Raw genomic sequence first — 21440 nt, 5'->3', positions numbered from 1 at the left:
ATACAGAAGTATTGCAGTGTATTATAAAAGCAATCAAATGATCATATAATAAAGTCCCCTAAAAAAAAAACGTTTAATAAAGTTTATAATAAATAAAAATCCCAAGTAAAAAAAAAAAACTTAAAAACCCACTTTTTCCCCTTACAAAATGCTTTATTAAAAAACAACAAACAAGGTTACACATATTTGATATCACTGCGTCCGTAACGACCCCATCTTTAAAATGATTACGTGATTTACCCTGCACGGTGAACGCCGTAAAACAGAACATAAAAAACTGCCTGAATTGTTGTTTTCTGTGCATCCTGCCTTCAAAGAAATTTGATAAAAAGAGATCAAAAAGTTGTATCTACTCTAAAGTGGTACCAATAACTACTACAAGTCGTCCCCCAAAAAAAGCCCTCGTACAGCTGCGTCAGCAGAAAAATAAAAAGTTATGACTCTTGACCCCTTAACGCACCTTGACGTAAGTGCACGTCAAGGTGCAGAGGGAGAACGTGCTGAGCGTGTTCCATAAGTTGCGGGTTCTCCGCTGTGTATTACTGCTGACACCTGCCACGAGCAGCGATCACGCTGGTCCTGGCCGGTTAACCACTCAAATGCTGCTGTCAATCGTGACCACAGCATCTGAGGAGTTACAGAGAAGGGCACGGCCCCCTCTGACAGTTCATCGGCACCCTCACAATGCGATTTTGGGGTGCCAATTGTTGTCATGGGAGCCCAGGGGCCTAATGAAAGCCCCCAAGGCTGCCTACACGCTGCCTCTGTTAAGCCCTGCCTGTTGCTTAACAGAACCCTGTAAAAATGATAAAACACTATATACATTAGTATTGTACCAGTGATCCAACGATCGCTGGTTCAAGTCCCCTAGAGGGACAAATAGATTGTGTAAAAAAAAAAATGTTTTAGGCCTCATGCACACAACCGTAAAAACTCCCGTTATTACGGGTCGTAATTACGACCCGTAATAACGGGCTCATAGACTTCTATTGGCGACGGGTGCCTTCCCGTTTTCTCACGGGAAGGTGCCCGTGCCGTTGAAAAAGATAGAACATGTCCTATTTCAGGCCGTAATAACGGCACGGACAGTCCATAGAAGTCTATGGAGCTCTCGTAATGACGGGTGGCTACATGTGTGCACCCGTCATTACGGCAGCGTTGCTAAGCGACGTCAGTAAATAGTCACTGTCCAGGGAGCTGAAAAAGTTAACTGATCGGCAGTAACTCTTTCAGCACCCTGGACAGTGACTACCGATCAGTATAAACCTGTAAATAATAAAAGCCTTTCATACTTACCGACAACTTCCTGCTTCCTCCAGTCCGGTCTCCCGCCCGTTGCCTTGGTGACGCGTCCCTCTCGACATCCGGCCCGACGTCCTGGATGACGTTTCAGGCCATGTGACCGCTGCAGCCAATCACAGGTCAATCACAGGCTGCAGCGGTCACATGGACTGCCGCGTCATCCAGGGATGTCGGGCTGGATGTGAAGAGAGGGACGCGTCACCAAGACAACGGCCGGGTAAGTATGAATTTCTTTAACTTTTATTACAGAAAGGGCTGTCCCTTCTCTCTATCCTGCACTGATAGAGAGAAGGGGCTGCCGATTAGTGCAGTGCTATTTTGCCGCCAAAAACGTGCCCGTAAATATGGGTGGAATACGGGTGACACCGGACCCATATTTACGGGCACGGGTTCGTAAATACTGGTGCAAAACGGGTGGAATACGTGTGACACCGGACCCGTATTTACGGGTGGGAAAAAATACGGTCGTGTGCATGAGGCCTAAGTAGTGGAAAAAAAATTAAAGAAAATGTGATGTTCAAAAAATTCCTTTTCCAATTTTTCCTCTGAAGTAATGTCAAAAATGAAACAAAATTTGTATTGCTGTGTCCGTAAACGTCTGAACTATTACAATATAGCATTATTTAATGTGCACGGTGAATGCCGTAAAAATAAAAAATAAAGAAACCGCCAGCATCGCTCTTTTTTGGTCAACATAGCGGTGACATTTTATTTTTTTTTTTATATAGATCACATGTACCAAAAAAATAAAATGCTACCAATAAAAACCGGAGCTCGTGCCGCAAAAAAAATGAGTGCTCACACCGCTCAATCACATAAAAAAAGTTATGGCTTTCAGAATATGGAGACATTTTTTTTTTTTATATAATATAGTTTTTTTTTTTTTTATTTTTTTTTTCTTCTTTTCATTAAAAACATATTTAAATCTGGTATCGCTGTAATCGTATTGACCAGCAGAATAAAGTCAATTTGAAGTTTTTACTGCACGTGAAAGACGTAAAAACGAAATCCAAAAGAAAATGGAGGAATCAGATTTTCCCAATTCCACCCCACATAGAATTTTTTTTTTTTCATTCTCCCAGTAATTTTATGGTACTTTAAATGGTGCCAATAGAAACTACAACTCCCGCAAAAAAAACAAAACAAGCCCTCACACCGCTCTACTGACGGAAAAATAAAAACCGTTATGGCTCATAGAGTGTAAGGCTGGGTTCACACGACCATGTTACGTCCGTAATGTACAGAACGTATTTCGGCCGGAAGACCCGGACCGAACACAGTGCAGGGAGCCGGGCTCCTAGCATCATAGTTATGTACGACGCTAGGAGTCCCTGCCTCTCCGTGGAACTACTGTCCCATACTGAAAACATGATTACAGTACGGGACAGTTGTCTCGCAGCGAGGCAGGGACTCCTAGCGTCGTACATCACTATGATGCTAGGAGCCCGGCTCTCTGCACTGTGTTCGGTCCGGGTCTTCCGGCCGAAATACGTTCCGTACATTACAGACGTAACATGGTCATGTGAACCCAGCCTGAGGGGTTTAAATATGGCAAGAAAAATAAATCATTTTGAAAAAGTGTTTTTATTATGTAGAAGTTGTAAAACATTAAAAAAAAAAAGCTAAATAAATTTTGGTATCGCTGAAATCGTAATGACCTGCTGTATTTTGGACCATAAAACGAGGCTTTTCTGCTCCAGAATCCGCCTGAAAATAAGCTGTGTGAACATACCCAGAGGAACGTTCTGCCGCTGAAATATTGTTCTATTCATCTGAATTTCTGCAACAAATCTACCTTTTGAGAATATATTGAATCAGTACCACAATGCGCCCACTTTGTCAGAATGAGCTTCTGCAGCAGCTGAGGTATTGCAAGGAATAAGGTTCACCTCACTGTAAGGGTATGTGCACACACACTAATTACGTCCGTAATTGACGGACGTATTTCAGCCGCAAGTACCGGACCGAACACAGTGCAGGGAGCCGGGCTCCTAGCATCATACTTATGTACGATGCTAGGAGTCCCTGCCTCTCCGTGGAACTACTGTCCCGTACTGAAAACATGATTACAGTACGGGACAGTTGTCCTGCAGCGAGGCAGGGACTCCTAGCATCGTACATAAGTATGATGCTAGGAGCCCGGCTCCCTGCACGGTGTTCGGTCCGGGACTTGCGGCCGAAATACGTCCGTCAATTACGGACGTAATTAGTGTGTGTGCACATACCCTAAATTCTCAGTCACAAGGCGTTTCATGCCCACCGGAAAGCACAAGGCTGCAGGGGTACATTATCCTATCTGTTGCAAAACTACAACTCCCAGAATGCCCGGATAGTCCTCGCCGGGAGTTGTAGTTTTGCAACAGCTGGAGAGCTACAGGTTGGAGACCGCTGCCATATATCACCCTGTGGCGGTACATGACGCGTAGCATGGCTGAAAGGGCCTCATCTGGAACAGGAAGTCATCGTAGGAGCCGAGTACACTCCAAGCGGCGCCCATAGGAGCCCGCCCTACACTGGGCTGTGCACCCAGCTGGATGGCTACGATAAGCCCGTCCTGTCAATGGTTCCGGGGGAGTCACATGTTGTCGCGGCTTCCTCTGTCGTGAGGTCGACACTTCCGGAAGTTGTCGCCTACAAGTCCAGGCGGAACAGTCGCTGGAGTGAGCAGCATGTCGTCTGTGTGGAGCCGTGTGGGCGCTCTTCCCTGCCGGGTAGCCGTGCTTCACAGAGCCGGGCACAGGATATGTCGCTCAGGTAATGTCCGCGCTTAGGCTTTCAGTGTAAGTTGTGACCGAGACATTCAGCGACACTTGTCCAGCTGTTGGGACCGACTAGAGACATTTGGCATATTGATGGGATGCACCATAAATGTCTGAATATTGGATCCTGATCTGTTCCCAGAAGAGAGGATTATATGCCGTTTTTTTTTCTCTCAAAGACTGATCGTACCTCATGGACAGCGGATCTGAGCAGCATGTTCTATTCGCAGAGTTAATAGGACAAATGGCACAAATAAATATATGGGGAGGTTTATTAATAATACAAGCAGTGCGCCCGGTTAATGAATCCGGCGTAGGCTAAGATTGAAGTAGAGAAGTGCTGGAAAATGTTCCCGATAACTCAAATGGTATTGTTTGTAAATGTTATTAGACACACGGCACAATCATGTTTTGTGCCAATTGTCCTATGAGATCTCATGCACATGGCACGACTATGACCCCACTGCTAAATACTGTGGAGCTATAGACAATCCATGGAGCAGATCTACTAAGACTGACGGTTCATCTACCGGTTTTAGTCATCCGCCCCGCCGCCGTAAGATGTAACAGATTTATTAAGAGGAGCATGCGGCTTAATGAATCTGTTGCATCTTCCCACTGGCCGTGACCATTTTGTAATGGTGGGGGTAGGGAAACAGACAAGTGAGCCCTAATCTACCCACCACTCAGTCCCTGCCTACTTGCAACGACCCGCCCTAGGCGACGGGGTACAACTGGGCGACGGTCCCTACACTCAATAAGTGAACGACAGACAAACAGACAAGGGAACACAGAACCTAAGGGAAATGGGGCAGTTGCCCACGGCAACACCGTGAGCAACAAGAGTAGTAAACAAGCCGAGTCAAACCAGGAGAGTACGAGGTGCCAAACGCAGAGCAGGAGAGTAGTGAACAAGCCGGGTCAAACCAGGAGTGTACGAGGTACCAAACGCAGAGCAGGAGAGTAGTGAACAAGCCGAGTCAAACCAGGAGTGTACGAGGTACCAAACGCAGAGCAGGAGAGTAGTGAACAAGCCGAGTCAAACCAGGAGTGTACAAGGTACCAAACGCAGAGCAGGAGAGTAGTCAGTAAGCCAGGGTCAGTATGAAGCAGGGACAAATAGTACAAGAAGCTGCAGCAGGGCCAGGAAACCAAACGAGAAGAATCACAAGCAAAGGAGGAACAGGAAAGGCAGGTATAAATAGACATAGGGCGGGAGCTAGCTCCGTCTGGCCAGGCTGTGATAGGCTCTCCCACTCCTAAGCCTGCCATCCTGAGTGGTGGAAGATGGAGTCAGTCTCAGAGACATAGACTCAGGTGCAGACTGATTACCTATGGGCGTAGATACAGAAGCTGTGCCTGGCAGATCCTTTACACATTTTGTTTTTTAACTATCCAAAGGGGGGGATATTGGGGGTAGTCCGATAGGGGAGGCACTGGGCTCTACCTTGCTACGCCATACAGGAACTATGCCAGGAGCTGGCGTAGATTTCCACTATAAATTTGTTGGGCTGTTCCATTTGGGAAGGCACGCCCGGTTCCACAAAAGTGGCAGCGTAAGAAGACCAAAATTGCAACTTTTGGACCCTTTTGCGCCTTTTCTACGCTAGGAAGTTGGCGTGAAAAGGTTAATCAATTCTCCCCTATGTGTTGTCATATGATGCCTACTTGCAGCACTGTATTGCGGAGGTGTTCTTCCCTATACTGGTGGCATGTGTAGATATGTCACCCATTGTAGTATACAGGAGAAGGTGGTTGTCCGTCTTCATAGCTGGATAGTGTGTAATCTGCTAAGGCTTTCTTATGTATGGAGAAGTGGTTAAACATTTGAGACCAGCTTTGCCTGCTGTAAGTTTTCTTCAACATGCTGCTTTGTATTTAATATGTTGTTTTTGTTACTAGCCCTGTGCACGCCACCGACTGTTCATAAGGAATCCGAAACAAATGGCAGTATCAGCGCTGTACCTGGAGCCAGAAGAAAGTACGTTTTTGTTTTTGCTCTTATGTCTGTTGTTTGTGAAGTCCTGTATAAGGCCTGATTTACATGAGCGTGTGCGTTTTGCGCACACAAAAAACGCGGCGTTTTGCGTGCGCAGAAGGCACTTAACAGCTGCGTGTGTTATCAGTGTATGATGCGCGGCTGCGAGATTTTCTCGCAGCCGCCATCATTTTGACACTCCGTTTGGATGTTTGTAAACAGAAAAGCACGTGGTGCTTTTCTGTTTACATTCAGAGTTTGACATCTGTTGCGCGAACCACGCAGTTCGCACGGAAGTGCTTCCGTGCGACCTGCGTGGTTTTCACGCACCCATTGACTACAATGGGTGCGTGATGCGCGAACAGCGCACAAAGAAAGGACATGTCGTGAGTTTTACGCAACGCATTCGCGCTGCGCAAAACTCACGCACAGTCTGCACTGCCCCATAGCCTAAAATAGGTGCGTATGACAGGCGTGAAAAGCATGCGCGTATATTACGCTCGTGTAAATGATGCCTAAGTGTTATCCAGTCTTCGATATCAGGCTCAAACTAGATCCATGTACGAGCTCTTTGTGCCTCCCTTTAGTGTGACACTGCATTAGGCCACATGCACACAATGCGTAGTGTGTTCGGATTTTATACAGTACCAGCAAAGTAAATGATTCCAAGTAATCTCATCTACAAGTTTGTAAATTGACCTGCGGTGAAGATTTTAAAATTCGCAGCATGTCAATTTAGAATTCAGAATATTGTCAATATACAATTCAGAATTGTATCTGACAAGTTTCTAAAAAAGTTTAATAAAAGACGCACCAAAATCTGCTGCATAAAATCTGCACCTGTTTCCGCATCAAAATGTGAAATCCACACCTAAAAAGGGCATCACAAATGCAATGTTAAGTGCGGAGTTTACCTGCGGAATTACCTGCGTTTTTAATGCAGGTTTTCTGAATGTAGCCTTAGGCCTTATTCACACAGACATGTCCGTTTTTCACGCGCAAGAAATGCTGCGTTTTGCGCGCGCAAAAGGTCCGTGTGTCATCAGCATATGGTGCGCGGCTGCGTGATTTTCGCGCAGCCGGCATCATGATGACACTCTGGTTTTACTACTGTTGCGCGAATCATGTGCGGCACCCGGAAGTTCTTCGGTGTGCCGAGCGCGATTTGCACGCACCCATTGACTTCAATGGGTGCGTGCAGCGCGAAACACGGGCAATTATAGGTCATATCATGCGTTTCACGCAGCGCACGTACGCTGCGTGAAATTCACTGACCGTCCGAACGGCCCCATTCATTAACATAGGTCCGTGTGACGCACGTGAAAATCACGCGCGTAGCACGGACGTATAACACGTTTGTGTGAATAAGGTCTTAAGGAGATATACTCTAATTGAAACGATTGCCATCCGATGGAACATTCCCCAATTTTCTTCTCTTGAATTGTATATATATGAATCAAAGAGAATAAAGAATTCTGCATGCCTCCTTAAGAAATCATAGTCATATGGAGGAACAGGAGACTTCTATGGGTGATGTATTACGGCTGTGTACAACTTGGAACGTGTACGCTGTCATAATATGGCCATGTGCATGAGGCCTTGTCTAAATAAACTTATATTGTACCTATGATTCCATTTTTACTTTTTGGCATAAATCAGTAGTACATGTGAATGCATGCAAGTAATACAGTAAATAGAAGATAGGGAGGAGAGGGGATGCAGCTGCAATGTCTTTCCCGCTGTGTCACTGGAACTGCGTGTTGAGAGAGGAAGCAAACATCTGATTGGCTTAGAGTGTTGAGCGCCACACTAGCATCACACCAGCAAGATTCCCCCACTTAGCAGTCATGGAGCGAGAAAATATGCATTGCAAAAGTCCCAAACAGCACAGGTTCGACCCACAGGGGCAAATTTGCAGTTTCATTTTGTTGCTTCTTCAGTTGTCTATGCGCCGCTGAGTGAAATCAGATTTCCGCTATAATGTCTGAAGGTATCTGGCATAAATTATAGTTAATGCGTTGACTGCGGTGGCCCCACCCCCTTCTACTAAGTTCCACCCAATTTTAGAAAAGTGATCAATTCCCCCCATGATTTCTGGCTGCACTACATTTCATATACATCTGCAGCTGCCAGAAAAAGATTTGTGCTTCTCCGTAGCATAACTTTTCAGAAAACCTCTATAAAAACTCAGTGTGCACGTGGGTATACCGTAACAGCAGGTTTGTCACAAAGCATGGGCATGCTGCCGTAGTATTGGTATATATGGAATTAACCCTTTAATCGTTACTGCTTTATTTTCTGGTATTTTAATTGCCTGTCTATCAACATTTTTATCCTTTTAATTAAAAATTGTATTGACATTTGTACAGTTGCTGTTTTAAGCGGCGTTACAGTACCACACATACTGTTGATCCTATGGAGATGAAGAAATTTCAAGCATGGTCCGCAAAATGGTGGGATGAAGAAGGAGTATATTCTGCCCTCCATGCCATGAACGATATACGAGTGCCATTTATAAGGTATAAAATTGTAAACGTATGGGAAAATATCCAGTACTGTAAGTTGTAGTGAATTTGAGTTGTATTCTCGAATTCTGTGCATTAGCGTTTCGCGGATCTGTGTATAAAGAGCTAACACCCTCCAGTGAGAACTGGAAAGCTTTTCCCAAAACCTTCTTTCTTTCCTGGTCTCCTAGGACAATATCTGATCCCATCACAGGATCTAACTATACAGTTCGTATAATATGCTTGTGCGCATGATTTCAAACTTCAGTATATTCAAAAACTGGCATAGTCCTAAGCTGGCAATACACGTAACGTAGTTATTGGCAAAATGCTAGTTCAGCCAACAGCCATTCCCAAAAACCTGTCCAATAACATAGTTAGAATGGTCGAGCCAATGGTGAGAGGGAGACCAGCTAGTCTGACTCCCATGGCAGAACAAAATTGAATATTGAAATCCAACATTCCCGATCCTTGTTTCCTCGTAGAACTAACTTTGGGGGGAAGAGTCGAAATTGTCAGGAGATGCTGCTGTTTTTAGTGGGATGCTCCGATGTTAATCTAATGTGTATGGGCATTTTGAAGGTGACGACAAGGTCCTCTACCAGTCAGCCTGAACAGAGGCTTTCATAAATGATACTGATGTTCTTCATTCCTATCAAAATGACAGAACTATTGTTATTGTTCATAGATCTGATTGGACCATGGAGGTATGCATTACATGTAATTCTTCCCAATATGTTATGCCCGTAGAGACATTCTAATGAGCAAGCACCATGATCACAATGTTGGGAGGCCTCTGTCTGGCATCCGGCTACTCGATGTTGGCTGTGGTGGAGGACTGTTGTCTGAGGTAACCTAAAGCTATCATTGTCAACAACAAATCCGATTTCACTTACTGGTTCGATGATGGGAGCGAATGTTCAGTTGAAATATTAGGGGAAGGGGATATTTCCGATGGCTAATCTTCTGGTCTATCAGAAGTGCCAAGGTAGTTGTTTCTTCTATTCTTGTTAAAGGGGTTTTCTGAGGTTTTATTTTTTTTATCTATCCCTCCCTATCCTATCTATCCTATTTATGAAGAATAAAAGGGCACTCCAATTACAGTACACTGACCTGAACGCCACTGCATGTAAATGTAGCAGTCCTCAGAACCATACATGAATCCCCCCACCCTCCATCTACCTGTCTGCAATATATGGGACACCTATACATCGCACAGAGAGTTTTCCAGATTTACTAAGCAAATGCGCCAAAATTCTGACTAAAATTAAGCCAGAATTCTGGGGCACCTCTATAAACTATTCAACACATCTTTTGCAACTCCCCGGACAAGGGACGTGACTTGGTGGAAAAGGGATTGTGGCTTAAGATGTGCCAAATTGCACCAGAACTATGGCGCAAAAAAAGCCTAAACTAAGCCAACCAAGAGTGAGTATAGAGTTAGGCTGGGTTCACACTACCTATTTTCAGGCGTAAACGAGGCGTATTATGCCTCGATTTACGCCTGAAAATAGGGCTACAATACGTCGGCAAACATCTGCCCATTCATTTGAATGGGTTTGCCGACGTACTGTGCAGACGACCTGTCATTTACGCGTCGTCGTTTGACAGCTGTCAAACGACGACGCGTAAACTGACTGCCTCATCAAAGAGGTGCAGGACACTTCTTTCAGACGTAATTTGAGCCGTTCTTCATTGAACTCAATGAAGAGCAGCTCAAGATATACGAGCGTCACAGACGCCTCGTATACTACGAGGAGGAGCATTTACGTGTGAAACGAGGCAGCTGTTTTCTCATGAAAACAGTCTGTCTTTTCACACGTAAATGCCTGCTATCGTGTGCACATACCCTTAGACAGAAGTGTCTAAAGATGTCTAAATGTATCATTTAGCATGAGCTCCTGTGATAAATTTGGCTCATCTAGTCTAATTCTAACTTTGTGACACTGCCGTGGCGGGGACATCCTTTCTGTGCAAAGTACGAGTGTCCCGTACATTGTATAGACCGTGCGAGAAGGGGGCTGTGTACGGACCTCTATTCAGCTTAGTGGGCGCTGTAGGGATGGAAGGTGGGATGGTGTTTGTTTTTTTTAAAACATTAATAAGAGACCTACATATTAAAAAAAAAAAAAAAAAAAAAGCCCGGAAATCCCCTTTAAGAATAATATTCTGCTTGGGATCATGAGCTTTACCCGCAAGACAAGACTCTCTGTCTCTGGTCAAGCTACATGTCTTTATGTGTATTCTTGCTCCTGGATGGCCATTTCCTTGCAGGTCTAAGCAGTAGTTGCCAGCCCAGAAGGGGGCTATATGAGCAGGGCAAATTGTTCACTTCCAAGATTAGCATGTAGAGCTACACGCCCCATTGACAGTTGAGGGGGGGTATTTAAATATCAGGCGCCAAATATAACGGCACCGATACATAAACAACGGAGGAGGATAGGATAGAAATGTAAAGTGCCCCAGGATTGGTGCAGCCCTGCCTATTACATTCTGCACATGTATGAGCAGGTGAAAAGTTCTCTTTAAACATATTTGTTCTGTCCTATTACTGCCAGTATTTGGTGTTCAATACATTTAGCATTTTTATATGTATCTGTTTTTCCCATACAATCTCTTGAAGCCACTAGGCAGACTTGGTGCCACGGTCACTGGAATAGATCCTCTAGAAGATAACATTAGGACGGGAGAACTGCACAAATCGTTTGATCCTGTTCTAGACAAACGTGTCCAGTACAGAACTTGTTCCCTAGAAGATCTTGTGGAGCACAACATGGAGAGCTTTGATGCAGTTGTGGCCTCAGAAGTCGTAGAACATGTGAATGACGTAGAGGCTTTTATCCAAATCTGCTTTCAAGTACTGAAGGTAGTTGGCTTTATTTTACCATGGTTTGTGATGAAATGTTGTTTAATGTAATATTTGTGTGTGGAAAATGATCACATAAATGTTTGTCATTTACATAAATCTTGTGGGGCTTAGCATATGCCAGGACTCGCCAAATCCGAGGTACTGCATTGGTCGTGCTGTGTCTTTTCTATAATTCAGAAGCGCCGCGCGGGTAGATTTATAACGATAAAGGCGCAGAACATGGACAAGATGTCCATAACAACTAATCAGAATACAGCTTCTATTTTACAACCTGCCTTATAAAGACTCCACACTGAGCATGGTATATATAAACCGCTACCTGTGTTTTAGAACTTTGATCTGACAACCACTAGTGACAGACAGACTCGCTGCTTATGTCCTAGCCATCCCCATGCCCTATATGTACGGCGTTGTGCGGGAGCTACCTCCTACCAGCACCATAAATGCGGTGCACGTAGGGGGTTAAACCACTGCATCTCTCCCCCTTTGACCTCAATAAGGAAAAAACACTGCATAGAAAACTGCATGTAAAAACTGTGATCATGGATTTTAGGGTGTGTTCACGCCAGCGTTCCGTACGTGGGTTCCGTCAGACCTTTCAGTCAGGGGAACCCATAAATGGAAACCACAGCTTTCTGTTTGTATTACCATTGATTGCAATGGTAATGCTTCCGTTGCAAATGGTTTCTGTTTGACTGCGTTCTGTAAGGTTTCCGTTTTTTGGCGGAATCAATAGCACAGTCGACTATGTTTTTATTGAATTAGAACTTCTACAAGGACAATAGGTTTTGACTTCTACTATATCATTTGAGCTTGTTGTAATACTGCAGTCGTGTAGAGTCGGCTTTTACCACTGTATTAACCCTGTCCTTAACTTCTGACCGTCACATACCTGTTACTTTTCTTAGGTTATTACTCTACCTAATTTGAGTTTATGGCATTGAATATAGTCTAAAATATAACCCATAGCAAATGAATATGTTAATAATATTTGATATTGACAAGTCTTTCTTTAATTTTTTTTCCTGGAAGCCGGGTGGTTCACTTTTCATTACGACAATCAACAAAACCAATCTATCTTACCTTCTCGGAATACTGCTGGCTGAGAAGGTGATGTCTATCGTACCAGAAGGCACTCATGACTGGGACAAGTTTATTTCGCCTGTAGAGTTGGAGAGACTTCTTGAATCTAGTAAGTCATTTTGATAAAATGAATGCAGTTTGTGGAGAAGACAAGACTTCTAATACGGTCTAAACATAATGGTTATGGCAGTTTTCTATTGCATTACCTTCGAATTTTAAAGGGAATCTGACACAAAGTTCATTGTGTTCATGGTTTGGGCAGCATGATCTTGGTGCCAGGTTCCCTTTAAAATCATGGATCGCATGACTTAGTGACAGGTCCAATCGTGATCAAATGCTGCTGCATCTTAGAGAACACCTAGTTTTAACACTGACTTGTGACCAGTGTTCTCTGTTGGGCTCAGGAGAAGTGTCTGCTGTACAGCTTCACTTCTGGCTTCCTCTGCCCAGCTCCGTATGGTTGACAGGTCTCACTATACACATAAGGAAAGACTGAGGAGAGCTGTCCCAGCCTGGCACATAAGCCTATCCAGGAGCCCCAGTTTAAACTATATTTTCTTTAAAATGCAGCAGAATTGAACATGTCACTAAGTCATTCTGTGCACGGTTATGACAGTATGATCTAGTGACAGGTTTTCTTTAAAACTATTGTGCATATTTATTGGAGACTTTTTCAGGATTTGGCTTCTTTTAACCCTTAGTTCTTTAGCACCATATTTAGTGTAAATATTGAGATCAGGGGAAAGCAAGGAAACCTTTCCCAGAAAAAAAAGACTTTTTGAGGCTACGTTTTTGGCATATATTAGATGCATACTGTTGCATAAACATAAGCTTGTATTGTGCAAATATATGTTGTGTCCTTTTGTCATGCGTTTAACAAGGTCTTTGTTTTTTTTCTCGGGGCTGGGGTACTGAATGGTGCAGGGCACTACACTTTTCAGAAGTATAATAAAGGGGTGTAGGAATATATGTACCGTATCTTTCAGACTATAAGACGCAGTTTTTTTGCAAGAATAAATCTTGGTAAAATGTCTCCGTGTCTTATAGTCGGCAGTCAAGGGACCCTACAGCGCCAGGCCCCTTGACCTCTTCTTACTTAACCCCTTCCTGACCCATGATGTGCCAGCACATCATGGAGCGGGGAGGGGATGATGTTTGGAGCGGAGCGAGCTCACGCACTGTGCCCGCTCCATACACTGCAGGTGTCGGCTGTGTTTTGCAGCTGACTTGCTGCTCTAACGGCCAGGAACAGCGATGGAGCTGTTCCTGGTCGTTTAACTCATTAAATGCCACGGTCAATAGCGACCGTGGCATTTATAGGGGTCCTTCCATGAAGACATTTTTTGACATATCTACAGGATATGTCATAAATGTTATAAAGATGCGGGTCCCACCTCTGGGACCCGCACCTATCTCCAGAACGGGGCCCCTAAACCCTGTTCTATCTTATTCTGCTCCACTGTCTCTTGGCCACTTCCTGGTTAGGTGGTTGGGAGTTACAGAAACAGCCGAGTGCTCGCTGAGCTACGCTGTTTCTGTAACTACCATAGAAGTGAATGGGAGTTACGGAAACCGCGTAGCTACGCTGTTTCCGGAACTCGGTAGCTACGAAAACAGCATATGTGGTTGAGTTACGGAAACAGCGTAACTTGCTGAGCTACACTGTTTCTGTAACTCCCATAGAACTGAATAGTAGTTGCAGAAACAGCGTAGCATTCTAATGATCGCTGGTTCAAGTCCCCTAGGGGAACTAATAAAATGTGTAAAAAAAATAAATAAATAACACATTAGATACATTTTCAGGAGTGTAAAAAAATATTAAAAGTTAAAAAAAAAAAAACCTTTTCCCATTTTTCCCCAAGTTCAATGTAAAAATAAAAAAATTGGAATCTCTGCGTCTGTAAAAGTCAGAACTATTACAATATAGCTTTATTTGACTCACACGGTGAACGGCGTAAAAAAAGTAAAACCCCAGAATCATTGTTTTTTTGTCACCTTAGCGCTAAAAAGAATGAAATAAAAAGTGATAAAAAAAAATCGTATGTACTAAAAAATGGTGCCAATAAAAACTACAGCTCGTCCCGCAAAAAATAAGCCCCAACACCGCTCAAATGATGAACAAATATGAAAGTTATGGAATGTGGGAAAACAGAACATGTTTTTTTTTTAAACAAATAGTTTTTTCTTTGTAAAATGGGAAATTTTTTCCTATTTTCTGTTGTCTAAAACCTGGGTGCGTCTTATAGTCCGAAAAATACGGTATATAAGGGAAGTCAAAGGCACAAGGATTCAAACATATATGAGTATTAATCTCCACATTGTACATTTAGATCTTTCTGACTATGGAAAAAAAAAAGAAAATCAAAAGCCACTTCTCTTAAATAAATAAATGGATTTGATGGAGGTTTATATTTTTTTACAGATGGATTTGTGGTGGATATGCTGAAAGGCATGCTATACAACCCACTGATGGGCTCCTGGCATTGGTTTGACGACACAAGCATTAACTACGCTATTCATGCTGTCAAGATGGTCGCAAAAGAGCAGTCCACAGACATGGAATTTGAGAGAGACCAGGAGCCGTCCAAGACAGCTGAAGCCTCCATGTAAAAAGTGCACAGTCCGTGAACGGTGTCAACAAAATACATAGACTTCCGAATGTTGTCCTATATGGATTGATCTCTTGCTATCACCATAATGTAGAGGGTACTTCCCGTTCGCATAGGACTGTTCATTTCAGATGACCTTGTTCATTTTTGCAAACACACCTGTCTATTTTTGTCTATGGAATTTTGACATATATCTTTTATTATAAATGTGTGTATATATATCTCTGTATACGTATAGCTATATTTATTTATTTTAAGATAAAAAGAACGTGAGTGTGTCAGAAATTTTTTGATTTTATGTGTATGAAGTTTATTTAAGTAATCCGCATCATCAGGTATTGGTTAGCAAAAGGGTTATTCTCTACAGAAGATATAACGCAGAGCAGAATCTTATCAGACGGCTTCTTTATTTACAATAGATCAAGATGAACTACAGGGAACTGACTGTGGAACGATCACTGTATCTACTCTATGTTTTAAGTTTCTGTAAAAACAAATGTATACAGGCAAAATAGATCTGTAGCATATAAAAAATGTTTCTTGGAAGATATTCTGTATACAAAAAATAAACCAATATATATGGTATATGCAAAATAGATGCCAATATAGATCAATAACAATCTGCTAACATAAGAGTATTAATAGTAGATGTCTAAAGTGCACCAAAATGCAAAAACGTAAAAATAAATAGCGCTTTTGAAATGATATATCTATCCTAGTCCAGGCAATAAAACCATGTTCACCACAGGGCCCTTGTGGTATCCGTGATATCCACTAAATTCTGACTCTCACTAGGTTGATTAGTATTTAGTAGATAACCAAACTATAATTGATATTTCCACAAAATTGGTTAACATAGAATGCTTCCAGGTAACGGCTAGCGCATTCTAGCTTCTCACCCCTGTTTGAGAGCTGAAAAGTGGCCAGATGTGCTCTCGGTGTTTGGCCAACACAGTGCTCGAGGGTTAAATAGAGCAATCTGTATAGGTGCTATAGAGCAGTGTGGCATAGATGCGGCTGTAGCTTACAATCTTTGAAATACTCCCGCTTTGAGTCTCCCGCTCACTTTTGTTGTTAGGGTATGTGCACACGACCTCTTTTCAGGCGTAATGGAGGCGTTTTACGCTTCGAATTACGCCTGAAAAACGGCTCCAATAAGTCGGCAAACATCTGCCCATTGCCTGCAATGGGTCTTACGATGTTCTGTGCAGACGACCTGCCATTTTACGCCTCGCTGTCAAAATACGGCGCGTAAAATTACGGCCGCATCAAAGAAGTGCAGGACACTTCTTGGGACCTAATTGGAGCCGTTTTTCATTGACTCCGATGAAAACCAGCTCCAATTACGTCCATAAAAGACGCCGCGAAAAAAGCGTGCACTTCTAAAAACATCAAATTCAGGATCTGTTTTCTCCTGAAAACAGCTCCGTAATTTCAGACGTATTTGGCGTTGTCGTGTGCACATACCCTTAGATTTTGATTGCTCCACAGGGAAGTTTCGCGATAGAAGTTCCAGGCCGCTAGAACAGCTGAGCATGACGTAATAAAAATCTCATGATCAATGCTATATTTTTTTTATACATTTATTTGTATTTTTGCATGTTTTTTAGATTTTTATTGCTTCTGTGGAATATAGGAAAGTACCAGCGCACTCGTTGCCACAGCCAAGCACATAGTGAACTACCCTCCATCATATCTCTATCAAATTGATTGTCATCACTTTATGTCATCTATAGTATGTTCTTTATAAAGTAATGCAGGGGGTGCTATTGCATCCGCTGAACGGTGGTCAGACCGCATGCTTTGTATTGGAATTTGCGCATCTCACAGTCTCACTGGCTAAGAGCCACCACATAATAGCGCTCATGGTGGCACTTGTCTGCTGAAAGCAGCTGTGACCACAGATTCCAGATGCTATCTATACAAAGTCTATGTCCTACTGACAATCGTAAAATAACCCGTGTGCAAATTTTTTCAAAAACCTAATCAATCAATCAGACTATGCGATTCATTGGGTATGTTTTCTTAAAACCATTTTTGGCAGGTACTGCAGGGGGAGGAATTCTTAATAACTGGGTCACAGATCCACAGCCGCTTTCACCACTTAATATCACACATCGCTAATTGGGGATGAGATAAATGTGACGTTTGTGAATAATGTAGAGGATTCTTAACCATCAGACTGAAAGATGAGCTTCACCTTACACAGGTGGTTTTTGGTTTTTTTAAATATTGAAACATGTATTGCCCTTAAGGCCTGATTTACACGAGCGTGTGCGTTTTGCGCGCGCAAAAGGCACTTGACAGCTCCGTGTGTCATCCGTGTATGATGCGCGGCTGCGTGATTTACGCGCAGCCGCCATCATAGAGATGAGGCCAGTCGACGTCCGTCACTGTCCAGGGTGCTGAAAGAGCTAACTGATCGGCAGTAACTCTTTCAGCACCCTCGACAGTGAATGCCGATCAAAATATACACCAATCTGTGAATAAAAAAAATAGCAATTAGACCTACCGGTAATTGTATTTCCAGGAATCAATCATGACAGCACTACAGGAGGTTGCCCTCTTGACCTCTGTAGGGACAGGAAGACAGAGAGGTTAAAAGGCCCCTCCCACCACCCACTTGCCAGTGTTTTTCAATTACTACACCAGGATGGATGCAACCCTATTTTATTTCTAGGGATAATAACTGACATGTTAAATGCACAAATCAGAATTCAATAAGGGAGGGAATATAATGGTGCTGTCATGATTGATTCCTGGAAATACAATTACCGGTAGGTCTAATTGCTATTTTCCAGTACATCCCTCATGACAGCACTACAGGAGCAATACCAGATTATAATGCTCAGGGCGGGACTATGGATTGGAGGACTTTCCGTCCAAAACTTAAATCCGTATCGGACAGAACATCGAGCCTATAATGTTTGTAAAACGTATGATGGCTTGACCAAGTGGCAGCTTTGCAGATTTGGTCAATAGAGGCTTCTCTTCTTTCTGCCCAGGATGCCGAGACTGCCCTTGTTGAATGGGCTCTGATGCCTTGAGGGGCACATAGTCCTTGGGACTTGTAGGCTTCTTGTATGGTGGTTTTTACCCATCTCGCTAGAGAGCCTTTTGAGGCTTTCTTTCCTCTATTCTTTCCCCCGAATAGGACAAATAGATTTTTATCTTGTCTCCAGGAGGAGGTTCTATCCAGATACTGAAGAATTGTTCGCCTGACATCCAGGCAATGGAATTTTTCTTCTTGTTGGTCTTTTGGATCTGGATAAAAGGAAGGTAGAATTATTTCTTGTTCTCTATGGAAAGCGGTAGATACCTTTGGAATAAATGAGGGATCCAGCTTTAGGATGATCTTATCCTCTTGTACTTTTAGGTACGGTTCTATGATTAACAGAGATTGGATTTCTCCAATCCTTCTTGCTGAAGTAATAGCGACTAAGAATGCAGCTTTTAGAGTTAAAAAATGCATACTAATTTTGTCGAGCGGCTCAAAGGGGGGCTCACAAAGAGTCGTTAACACCACATTCAAATCCCAGGTAGGAACTGATTTCTTTAGGGAAGGTTTCAGTTTAGAGACCGCTTGGGTGAATCTTCTGATCCACCGATGTTCAGCCAGAGGAGTGTTAAAAAAATTACCTAAGGCTGAAATCTGTACCTTTAAGGTACTAGGGCTAAGTCCTTTTTTGAATCCCGATTGTAAAAAATCTAGGATTTTTGCAATGTTGGGAGAAAAGGGATCTGGTCCTGGGATTCCATGCCAGGAACAGAATTTCTTCCAAATCTTTTGATAGATTTTTGAGGTAACTTCTTTATGACTTGATAAGATAGTTGAAATTACCTCGTCTGACAGACCGTGGTTCCTCAAGATCTGCCTTTCAGGATCCAGGCTGACAATTTCAGAGTCTCTATTCCCTGGAAGAATAAGGGACCCTGGGAGAGAAGATTCTCCTTGACTGGGAGCATGATAGGATCTTCCAACGCTAGGTATTGTACGATTGGAAACCAACTTCTTTTCGGCCAATAGGGAAGAATAATGATGAGCTTTGTCAAATCTTCCTGGATTTTTCTTAATACCATTGGTATTAGAGGAAACGGAGGAAAGGCATAGGCCAGATCCATGTCCCAGTGTTGGGACAATGCATCTACTCCCAATGGGTTGTCTCTGAGATTTAGGGAGAAGAATGTCTCTACTTGAGTGTTTTTCCTCGTGGCAAACAGGTCTATTTGTGGATAACCCCAATTTCGGGTTAGGCAACGAAAGACTTCCTTGTTTAGGGACCATTCTCCTGGGTCTACTTTTTCCCGACTCAGGAAATCTGCCGATAGGTTCTCTGAGCCTTTTAGGTGGACTGCCGTGACTGATAGGACGTTTTCTTCTGCCCAACTGAAAATTTGTGCAGAGAGGCCCTGAAGAAGAGTGTGTCTTGTTCCCCCTTGATGGCGAAGAAAGGACACTGCTGTCGTGTTGTCCGATAAAATTCTTATATGCTTCCCTTTTATGGTGGGTGAAGCTCTTATAAGTGTCTCCCATACAGCTCTTAGTTCTTTGAAGTTTGAAGACATCATCTTCATTTGACCAGTCCATGTGCCCTGAAAGTGTTGGTCTTGGATTACTGACCCCCAGCCGTGTTTGCTGGCATCTGTGGTAATCACTACATAAGGAGAAGTTCTCCAGGGGACTCCCTTGTCTATGTTGTTTGTGCAGAGCCACCACAGGAGAGATGATTTCACAGTCTCGGAAATTTGCATTTTTAAATTCAGGGAGTTTTGTTTTCGATCCCACCGGGACAAGATCAGATTCTGTAAGGGTCTGGAGTGAAATTGGCTCCATGGAATAGATTGGATGCAAGATGTCATCATTCCCAACATCCGCATACATTCCCTTATGGAACAGGCGTCTTTCCCCCAAAATTTTCTTACTTCTGCCAGTAGGAGTATTTGTTTCTCTCTTGGGAGGAAGGAATGTTGAAGGGAGGAGTCTAGCAGTACTCCTAAGACCTTCTGTTTCTGGGGAGGAAGACTCGACTTCTGAAAGTTGATTATCCATCCCAATTTTTGTAGTAGGGAAAGAACCTGTGACTGATGACTGACTAAGATAGCAGGAGTATCTGCTGTCAACAAGAAGTCGTCTAGATATGGGATAATTACTATACCTTGACTTCTTATGAATGCCATGATCTCTGCCATAATTTTTGTAAAAATTCTGGGGGCGGAGGAAAGGCCGAAGGGGAGGCAGACAAACTGGAAGTGGAGAATGGAAGGACCGTCCTGAATTGCGAATCTATGGAATCTCTGGTACGCGGGGTGGATAGGAACGTGATAATACGCATCCTTTAAATCGATCGTACACATTGATGCCTCTTCCCTTATTAGAGGAATAGTCGATCTGATAGACTCCATCTTGAATTTCCGATAATTCACCCATTTGTTTAGGAACTTCAGGTTGATTATTGTCCTGTAGGAACCATCTGGTTTTTTGACCAAGAAGATTTTCGAATAGTGGCCCTTGCATATCTCGTTGTGGGGAACTGGGGAAATGGCTCTCAATCTGAGTAATTTCTGGACGTCCTGGATAAGTACCTGATGAAGATCTTTTGCTTGGTACTGGGTTATTAGGAATTTCTCTGGAGGAATGGAGGAAAATTCTATTTTGTATCCTTCTTCTATTATCTTTAGAACCCAGGGGTTCTGGGTTATTCTCGACCATTCGGGATAAAATTGTAGGAGTCTTCCCCCCACACTCTTGGCGTCATTGCTTTGAGGGCTGGAATGAATTATTTGGGTTAAGGAGATATCCTCGACCCCTTTTCCCTTTGGGGTAACTCCAGCGACCGGACTTCCCTTTCCCGCTGTAGTTCTGTGAAGTAGGATCCCTCTGTTGGCGAAATCTTCCAAATTGAGGGGGTTTTTTTGGTTTCTCTTCAGGAAACCCCTTTTTTCTATCTGTTGCACTCTCCAGTATGTTATCAAGGAGAGGACCGAACATCAGAGACCCTGTAAATGGGATAGAACACAACTTGTTTTTGGACTTAGTATCTCCTGACCACATTTTGAGCCATAATGCTCTTCTAGCAGCATTTGAGAGAGCCCCATTCCTGGCAGCAAATCTAATAGATTCTGCTGAAGCGTCTACCAAGAATCCGGTTGCCATTTTTAGTAACGGTAGAGATTCTAGTAGCTCTTGTCGTGATGTCTTCATCATCAGATGGGTCTCTAGCTGGTTTAGCCATATGAACATTGCTCTTGCTACTGATGTGGCCGCGATATTAGTTGAGATCAAGGCAGAGGAAGATTCCCACGCTCTTTTTAGTAGTCCGTCTGCCTTTCGGTCCA

The 21440-nt window shown here is 43.3% G+C and overlaps 1 protein-coding gene across 1 annotated transcript; it reads left to right on the top strand.

Moving 5' to 3' along the window:
- The first annotated feature begins 3841 nt into the window (after positions 1-3841).
- On the top strand, positions 3842-15389 carry COQ3 (coenzyme Q3, methyltransferase). Its single transcript, XM_075862191.1, has 7 exons — positions 3842-4056; positions 5964-6042; positions 8409-8558; positions 9294-9393; positions 11167-11409; positions 12445-12604; positions 14918-15389. The coding sequence occupies exons 1-7, from the start codon at positions 3972-3974 to the stop codon at positions 15103-15105; spliced, it is 1005 nt and encodes a 334-aa protein (XP_075718306.1). The 5' UTR covers positions 3842-3971; the 3' UTR covers positions 15106-15389.
- Positions 15390-21440: the final 6051 nt, after the last annotated feature.

This window comes from Rhinoderma darwinii, chromosome 4 (genome assembly GCF_050947455.1).
Source record: "Rhinoderma darwinii isolate aRhiDar2 chromosome 4, aRhiDar2.hap1, whole genome shotgun sequence".
Classification (NCBI taxonomy): domain Eukaryota; kingdom Metazoa; phylum Chordata; class Amphibia; order Anura; family Rhinodermatidae; genus Rhinoderma; species Rhinoderma darwinii.
This window is presented reverse-complemented; position numbering and strand designations above follow the sequence as displayed.